This window comes from Xenopus laevis, chromosome 5L (genome assembly GCF_017654675.1).
Source record: "Xenopus laevis strain J_2021 chromosome 5L, Xenopus_laevis_v10.1, whole genome shotgun sequence".
In the NCBI taxonomy this organism is placed as follows: domain Eukaryota; kingdom Metazoa; phylum Chordata; class Amphibia; order Anura; family Pipidae; genus Xenopus; species Xenopus laevis.
The window spans coordinates 6,500,314-6,510,065 of NC_054379.1; the positions used below are offsets into that span (position 1 = coordinate 6,500,314).

At 35.9% G+C, this 9,752-nt stretch overlaps 1 protein-coding gene across 1 annotated transcript; it reads right to left on the reverse strand.

Annotated features, from left to right (window-relative positions):
* Positions 1–1,749: 1,749 nt before the first annotated feature.
* LOC108716419 (homeobox protein prophet of Pit-1) lies at positions 1,750–9,507 on the reverse strand. Its single transcript, XM_018262537.2, has 3 exons — positions 9,272–9,507; positions 3,484–3,725; positions 1,750–2,145 (listed from the first exon to the last, which is right to left on the reverse strand). The coding sequence occupies exons 1-3, from the start codon at positions 9,360–9,362 to the stop codon at positions 1,750–1,752; spliced, it is 729 nt and encodes a 242-aa protein (XP_018118026.1). The 5' UTR covers positions 9,363–9,507.
* Between the last annotated feature and the right edge of the window lie 245 nt (positions 9,508–9,752).

The following is a 9,752-nucleotide window of genomic DNA, read 5'->3' on the forward strand; positions in this document are numbered from 1 at the left end:
ATAGCTAGCCAATGGCCTTCTTTAGGACTTTTGAGAGGTTACCAATCAACCAGGAGATACCAGAGATGACTTTTCCCTCAATGTCCGTTCATTCTGACCAAGGGTCAAATGACTGGATCAGTGAAGTTTTAATACTCACATTTATTTCCATGTGAATAAAAATATACCTGAGTTTTAGTGGCCCTTTAACCTACATCCTATGAGGAGTGTAGCAAGTGTCTATTACTAACTTCCAGACATAAAGATTATGTAAATCCATCTTGTAAAAGTAAGTGTTAGACTAGACTAGATAGTATTATGGTTTATAATATAGTTCTTTGCAAACTGTGATGTCAGTGTTTGATGATGTCATTATGTCATACCTGTGAGGCTGCCTGTTGGGAACATGGTCACTGTAGAAAAGTCTATGGGTTTATCTACCGTAAGCAGAAAGAAAACACCTTGTTTCAGTGCCTTTTTATATGCAAAGCAAACATTTTGATACAGTGCTTGTGTTGAATGAGAATTAAATGATGCCTTTAATTAAAAAAAAGAAGTATTTGTTTATGAATGAATTCTCTCCATGTTGAATAAATATATTTAATCCTCTTTGATGAAGAATAATAATGAGATATGTGGATTCAGGGCTGGAGCGATCTCCTTGGTCTCCATGCTGCTTCCAGAGCAAACATGTCGGTTGTCCAGGCAAAGACGAGCGCCATTCAAGTGTGTAGGTGAATAGTAGCGAGGCCATATATTTACACAGGCCCTATGTGTATAGGACAAATAATAAGGGTGAGTTTCTGTTGCCCTTTAACGTTAAGGAGGAAATGTATTGTTCTTCTGATAGCGGTAGTGATAAGTGGTTGGGTATTTTCTGGGTGTTAGAATGTGCTCCTGTGAGGGTCACCAGACTTCACCAAACATTGTATGGACCAGACTGTTGCCAAGAGTGACCCTTCCACTAATCTACTGGCAGGTTTATGTTCTTGCGTGGAAGTAAGTTGTAAAGCAAGAGGCTTTTCTTTACTCACTCATCATTACAAGGCAGATGTAGACAAAGAAAGACTCTTCTACCATTGGGTAGACCTCATTGGGTTCTTCTGGTTGAAGAGTTTTTAAAATTGGCTTTCCCAATTCTATCTACTTCATCTTGTCCTACTCTCATTCAGAAACATTGATAATATTAACAATAATAATACCAGTGTAATAGCTGATGCTAAAATGGCTAATATCTTGAAAACTAGAAAAAAATAATGTAAACTGCTTCTACAAGGAATTTTTTATTAACTTGCTTTGAGGGTTGACATTTACACTTCTCAGAAATGAGGAATAGATTTGTGTGTCTCAAAAGGACCCCATACTGGGGCGTAACTATAGAAAGCAGACCCTGCAACCGCAGGAGGCCTAGAAGATATAGGGGGCCCAGTGGTGACTGATAAAACTACCAGCAGTTGTGACTTTCAATAGTTTTATATACTCACTACCCCATAAAAATATAAAGAGAATCATCCTGTCTGCATAATACTAAGTCAAGTTGAACACAAACTTCCCCTTTACGTTTCAGTGGTATTTCTGGAAACATGAATGTTCTACTTGGGCTGTTGGATAGGGATGGAGGGATGTTTATAGTTCAGCCAGAGCTCTCACATCATGGACAGTAAAACTCTTAAGTATTTCCTTTATTTCTACAACATTAATTTACAGCATTTTACAGGACCACAACCCGTGGTCTTTTTAGGAAGAGCGTTTAATAGAACAGAAAACGAGTTAATTCCAGTGAGTGGAGGGGTCGAGAGCAGTGACTGGAGTTAAAGTGATCATAGAGGAGGACAGGCCGGTGCCAGGAGAACTGATGGAGCGAAGGGAATTGTACCAGTCGTCATGCTGCCGAGATGGGGGGCCGGTGGGCTGCAAGTGGGGGTGATTGCTTGGGCAGGTGAACTGACTGACGGCTGATGGGGGGTGATACCCTGCAGAGGACATGGATGAGAAGCGTGGAATATGGTTGAGAGCATGGGGATATTGGTACTGGCGAGAAGGAGGGGACATGGAACACATGCCGGACATGAGGCTGCCGCAGGTTAACATGCTGCTCGGCACTGTGCATTTCTGCGATGTCCTCTCGTGCTTGCGGTGCTTTGCTCTACGGTTCTGAAACCACACCTGTGGAGTTTAAAAGGACAATTTCACTTTAAATTCACATTTGACAAATACAATACGCTATTTACTAATGGTAACTTATTCCAAAACATTCAAATTTTGATATAATAAGATCATGATTGTAACCTATACTAGACGTGGCTCTTTACCAAAAGCAGTGGTCCCCAACCGCCGGGCCGTGGCCCACTCCTGAACTGGACCACTGAGCTCAGCCCACAATTAACGTGGCACTCTAAATTGGACCCTGGCGCGCTGAATTGGACACTAGTGCACCCAAATTGGACACGACACATGGAAACATGCAGCTGGACTACTACTCCTACACCAGTGGTTTTTAGGCTTTTTTGCATTGATGTCCAACATTTGGTCAGGGTTCCCCATAGCTGATAAGGTATATTTAAAAATGTGATATAGTGTTGTTCAATAATATTAACAGCTAAATATAAGCACTTGTCCCAAATATCAACTTACCTGATATTTAATAGGGTATATCAGAATATCTAATAGAGAAATTAGGCACTCTCCCAAAGTCTCACCCTAACTGGTCACCCGATTTGCCCCTCTCATGCCCTACACTAGTAACCATTCTTAATCCTTGTTGATTGTGAAAGGGTAAGTAAAATGAAGGGGAGAAAATCAAACGGAAGAAAAAAAGAGACATGACAGATAAAAGGGGGAGAAGAGCAGGAAAAAGAAGAGATGGAGCAGAGTGGGCCATGGATTGGCAAAAGGAAAGAGATGGTGAGAAGGATGCACAGGTCAAATGTGTATGATTACTACTGAATATCTTATATTGTTATGGGACTGGTATCTGGGTCTCTTCTGTACCCAGTAATGATCCTGGTACCTCTAAAAAACAGTCAGGAGTTTGGATCCTAACATCTGTGTTGCACGTGGATTTCCATGGGCAGTCATATTATTTATCAACCATGGGGTGGATATCAAGATTTTAATTTGAACATTTGAAAGCAAAAGTGAGCAAATCTTATTTCAGTGCTATGTAGATTTTACTGATTCGGCTACACCAGGGGTCCCCAAGCTATTTTACCTGTGAGCCAGACTCAAAACTAAAAAGAGTTGGGGAGAAACACAAGCATGAAAAATGATCTTTGGTAGCCCCTATGTGGACTGACAGCCTACAGGAGACTCTGTTTGGTAGGACATCTGGTTTTTATACAACCAAAACTTGCCTCCAAAGCTGGAATTCAAAAAAAATCACCTTTTTTGTGGCCAGCGGGAGCAACATCCAAGGGGTTGGTGAGGAACATGTTGCTCATGAGACACTGGTTGGGGATCACTTTCTTACACAACAGTTTATTTATTTGGCTTGTGTATATTCACCTGTATTCTGGCCTCGTTTAGTTTAGTGATCTTGGCCAGCTCCTCCCGACAGTAGATATCTGGGTAATGGTTCTTACTAAAGGCTGTCTCCAAATGATCCAGTTGCTCTTGACTGAATGTTGTGCGGTGTCGCCTTCGAGTAGGAGTTGGGTAATGGGGAGGGATGTGTCGGCTGGTCGACAATAGCGAGTTGCCTTCTGCGCTGGAAACATCCGCAAATGGTTTATACGAGCTGTCGAGATCTGAAATACAAACACATTGTCAGCAAATCAATGCAATAGCCTGTAATGAATATCAATAGAACATCAGAGAAATCCCATTCACAGCCCATTAGCTGAACTACAACTCCCTCCAGGCAGCTGAGGCTTCCAAATCTGACATACAACGAGTGGGTTATCAGAGTGCGTAATAACTTGGCTAGTGGACCTACATATGTTTTATTCATTTTGGATCCATGTACCAAGGAAGAGAGTAGGCACCATATTTCATAATACCCCCAAAAAGTTAGGATAACATTTTACATTGTCTGCTCTAGAGATACATTAAAGGGTTAACCTTGATGGACGGGAAGGTAAAGTATCTGTGGGGCCTATTTACTAACATTCAATTTTCTATTTCTTTCACTAATTGAATTTTTTCAATTTTTTTTTTTAGATTTCTCCTAAACTCCTAAAATTCAAGATGTTTAAAATTTAAAAATCATGAAAAACACTAATACAAAACTTTACCAAGTCAAAGCAGACGAGGTCCCATAGAAGTAAATGGGGGCTGCGCTGATCCTATTGGACTTTTTTTATTCATTTTGACTTTTTTTGCTAGTAATTGTTTGAAAAAATTTGTTTCGATGTTTTTGTATTTTATTTAGTTTGTGCTTTTTAAATTCAGTTCTTCTAATAAATTACAGAGAACTTGATGATTTTAGAGGAAATTCGTTTATTCGTGGTTCCCAAAACCTCTAAAACTGCTAAAATGAGAAAGTCGGTAAATGGGCCTCTATTTATCTGTGTAGTCAAATGTCTCCTAAAACTAAATTCTGGGCATATCACAAATGGCCAACTAAGCACAAATATTTTTATTATCAAATAATGTCAATTTTGAAAAAAAAAAAATTCTGAAATTAACACGGGATTGTTTGAGATTCCCCAAATCTTTTGTGAAAGAATTAGGGATTTGGCACATCCCTAATTAAAACTTCCCTGCACTTCTCTCAGCGTTTTATTTAATTTCTTTGTAAAACTACTATTCAAAATGGTTTGTTTTTCTATTAATACATTTTAAAAAATAATTACTTTTTCAATTTTCAGTAGTTAAAGGATTCGTAAAGCCCTTGAAACAAATTCATGTGAACTCTTCTGAGAATTTGGGAATTTACATTTTATTTTGTTCTAGTTTTCAACATAATAGCAGTTTTTACACTAGATTACATAAAAGAAACAAAAAGATAAAAATATTGGCACTTTAGAACACAGAATCCACCATCATACTGGTTTTTTTAAAATTGGAAGCCCTGAAAAAAGAGCCAATGTTTAAATAAATGTCAAAGGATAACTGAACATTATTCCCTGTAATACAAGGGAGCAATCAGGTGGCAAGTAAGGAATTGCTGTGCAGTCATTGATTTCAGCCTGAGACGTCATTGAGAATCATTAGAAACTGGAATCTAATCCATTTTACCAAGATTGTGTCATTGGAAATCAATAGCAGGAGTGCGGCTCCCCAGTATGTGCCATTGCCAACCGGTATTTAAACACCCGAAATGCTTGGGGTGACATTGTTTAACACAACCCATCCACAAAAATTCCTTGTAGCAGAAATATTTCATGGAATTTAGAATTCTTGCCAATATTTTGTTCAAGAACTAAAATCAAAAAGTGCCCTGTCTCCCCTTCAACATTTAAATTATGTATGGAAATATTTTGCCTTTCCCATTCCGGAACAACTAAATAAATCATATTTATATGTAAATTCTTTAAGAGCAGCCTGCGCTATTCCCTCTATCAGGTGCTTCATAAATAATAATAATAATCCTATAAATACAATTAGAGGCAGATTTATCAAGGGTCGAATTTCAACGTAATGGGAGTTTTTTTTTTAACTCCCATAACTTCGAAATCCGAATAGAAAAAGACCAATCGAAATTTATTTAAAAAATCAAAGTTTTTGACTTCGGGTGAATAGGCTGTATTCGAATCGTTCGAAAACGACGTTTTATTGCATTCAATCGAATTCGAAACAAAGTATTTCGAAGTACAGGTATGGGATCTGTTATTCAGAATGCTCGGGACCCGGGTTTTCTGGATAAGTCTTAAGTCTACTAGAAAATCATATAAACATGAAATAAAGCCAATAGGCTGGTTTTGCCTCCAATAAGGATTAATTATATCTTAGTTGGAATCAAGTACAGGTATGGGACCTGTTATCCAGAATGTTCGGGACTTGGGGTTTTCCGGATAACAGATCTTTCCATAATTTTGGTCTTCGTGCCTTAAGTCTACTAGAAATTCATTTAAACATGAAATAAACCCAATAGGCTGGTTTTGCCTCCAATAAGGATTAATTATATCTTAGTTGGGATCAAGTACAAGCGACTGTTTAATTGTACAAGCGACTGTTTAATTATTACAGAGAAAAAGGAAATGATTTTTAAAAATTTGGATAAAATGGAGTCTATGGGAGACAGACATTCCGTAATTCGGAGCTTTCTGGATATCGGGATAATAGGTTCTAGGAAGTCCCCCATAGGCTAAATCAGCAAGTCGGCAGGTTTTAGATTTGACTATTTAAATTTTTTTCAATTTCAAATCGAATTGTAGCCTGTTCGATAGTCGAAGTACACGAAAATAAGTCGAAAATTCATTTTTTTTTTATTTCAAATTTTCACTTCGACTTGATAAATCTGCACCTTACAGTATGTTCCAAAGATTAAAAAGAAAAGGTTGGCGCTACCAGGGGATGCAGTTGTCTAGAATAAGTTCTACCCAGAAATGCAAGTTATGATTATACATCAATTCATTCCCCCAGAGGCACCATCTAAAAACTAAAAGAAATATTAATTTAATGGCTACATTCATAAAATATACATAAACAGCAAATGAAATACTCGAAGAGCGCAATGGAAAATATTTTTAGTTCTGTATTGGTGTTTGTTTGGCCTGATGGATTCTGTAGTTCTGTCCTCCAACAGTTGCCCCACTAAAGCCACATATTGTATTCTAATCTGAGTAGTAAATAGAAGAAAGGACTTGTAATAAGAGTCATATCTTAAATATCAATATCCGAAGAATAAATTGGACTTGGAACAGTTTTCAGCATGCTAATAGAATACAAATCTTTCTCAACTAAATGAATATATATGTATGGGACTGTTATCCAGAATGGTCAGAGGTTTCCAGATAATGGATCTTTCCATAATTTGGATCTTCATACCTTAAGTCTACTAGAAAATCATGTAAACATGAAATAAACCCAATAGGCTGGTTTTGCTTCCAATAAGGATTAATTATATCTTAGTTGGGATCAAGTACAAGCGACTGTTTTATTATTACACAGAAAAGGAAATCATTTTTAAAAATTTGAATTATTTGGATTACAGGTAGTCTATGAGAGGCGGCCTTTCCGTAATTAGGAGCTTTCTGGATAATGGGTTTCCGGATCACGGATCCCATACCTGTACAATGCATTATTTTGCTATGGTTTATTCATTCACTATTCCAGTGGAATAGAACTTGTTAAAAAAAACAAAACCATTGGGTTTAAACCCTAGGCTTAACGGAAAAATTGAGCAATTTATTTTTCAACCTTATTTTTTTGTATTCATCATTACACGAAAAAATTATATTTAGAAAGCGATTATAATGTAGCTAACATTAAGGGGGTTATTTTATAAACCTCTATTTTTTGGGGCAAAAACTCAAATTTTTAGAGGAAAAAAAAATTCAAAGCAAAAAGTCAGAATCCGAAAATCCGCCATCTCAAACCTGCCGAGGTCATGTAGAACTCAATAACACTTTTACAATTTGACGTTATCATGATCTGCACTGGGTTTCATCCATTAATCGGAAAAATTCAAGTTTTCAGGCGATAACCCGAAAAAAATCGAGCAATTCGGGCATCAAATCTGAAAATATTTTACAATTCAAGGTTTCGCTCTATTTTATCAAGTCTTTTCCTGACTTTTTTAAATTATTTTATTGATAAATAAGATAAAATCGTAAATTCGAGTTTGGTCAAGCTTGGTTTAATAAAAAGATTAAATAAATTTGAGTTGCAGTAAATAACTCCCTAAATCAACAGATACAAATTCTACCTTCTTAATCATTTCATGACGTAAAAGGAGGATTTTGAATAATCTAGAAACCTTTATTTTTAAATTTCAATTTTTGAAACATTTTGTAGACATAGACACGAAAATCTTAAATAAAACTGAAACATATGTAATTGAAATTTTTTAAAGACAGTGGAAACCCAATTTTATGTTTATCAGGGGACCGTTTCAAAATGGTGTAAGTTCTGTGAAAATTTAAAACCGGGAAAGGAAAAATGCAAACTGTTAAATTGTTAAATAGAGTGTAGTAGGGGCTGTTATTTCTTAATTATGTGATGTTATTTAATCTAATTATGGAGCAATCATCCATATCATAGTATATATAAGAAAATTAAGAAACGCATAAGATCTCACAAATTTAGCACTGGATTTTTTAATTTTTTTTTAAAAAAAAAAAAAAAACTAATTTTGGGGATATTAAAAAAATTACATTACATGTACAAACTGAAACATATGCAGGTATGGGATCTGTTATCCATAACGTTCCAAATTACAGGACAGTCATCTACCATAGACTCTATTTTAAGTAATTAATTAAAAATGTTGTTAAATTTTTCTGTGTAAAAATAAAACAGTCACTTGTATTAATCCCAACTAAGATATAATTAATCCTTATTGGAGGCAAAACCAGCCTATTGGGTTTATTTCATGTTTAAATTATTTTTCAGTAGACTTAAAGTTATGGAACTTTCCAGATAACAGGTCCCATACATGTTTTGGATTTTTAGCATTTTATTTTAGGCAAAATAATTATTTTTTCAAATGATAATTTATTATCATTCCTATAATATTATACTGTATATGCGAACTATGATAATCGTCATAACTCGCAGGAGCTTATAAATCTCAGAAGCTTTACTATACAGTTATGGGACCTGTTATCCAGAATGCTCGGGACCTGGAGTTTTCCAGATTATGGATCTTTCCGTTCTTTGGATCTTTATACCTTAAGTCTTCTAGAAAATCATGTAAACATTTAACATTCTGGATAAAAGGTTTCTGAATAATGGATCCCACCCATACCGGTATATATATATTTTTTTCCTTTACTATTAAGTGTTAAATTTGCATAAAACATAAATTTAAATTTCCCTGTCGTAGCACTTGTAGGTCAGAAACGTCATTTACATTAACAATTTGGCAAAGTAAAAATATTGTATTGTGCTGTTATGTATAAAATGGGATTTTATTAAATTGCAAATTTCAAAAATGTTTCTTGAAATAATCTCACAAGTTTTTTTCTTTGGAAAATCGAAATGAATATCATTTAAAATGTCTCAAACAAAAAGGGTGCATTTTGCCGTATAAAACAATATTCATGTATTAAAAATAAAATGTATTTACTTAAAGTAGTATTTTACTTAAACCTTAAAAATAAAAACAGTAATTAGCATAATTGAATCTAATAAATACATTAATTGAAAATGATAAAAAAAAAAAGCCCGATGGGTTATTAGCGCTTACCCGCGGTTGATGTGACGGTACCAATTTCTGAATAGACCTCATGATACTCAATGGATTTCTTCTTGGATGTCTTTATTCTGACATCGTCCATCCTATGAGCAGCTCAGACTTATTTAATCACTTAAGGTTGGAGTGTTGCAATGCAACAGTTCATGTTTTTTTTCTCATTTTTAAATTCCCACCAGTGTGATGTCACCTGAGCCCCGGCTAGATGATCCCACCAATCAGAGCAGGTCTGAGCTAATGAAGCAGAGCTACAAGCTAATCAGTGTCGAGGAGATGCCCCAAGTCAACCTGTGACCTGACAAAGACATTGACTGCGGAAAGAAGAAGGATCCAGCCCATTGGAAGGAGCAATGAATAGGCTTCTCCAGGCTTGGTGGGTGGCATGGATATTGTAAGCGGACAGACAAGAGAAGCAGTTAATGCTCAGAATTGTCTTTTCTAAAGGGGAAATTACTTTGTGTAATCTACCAGCTAC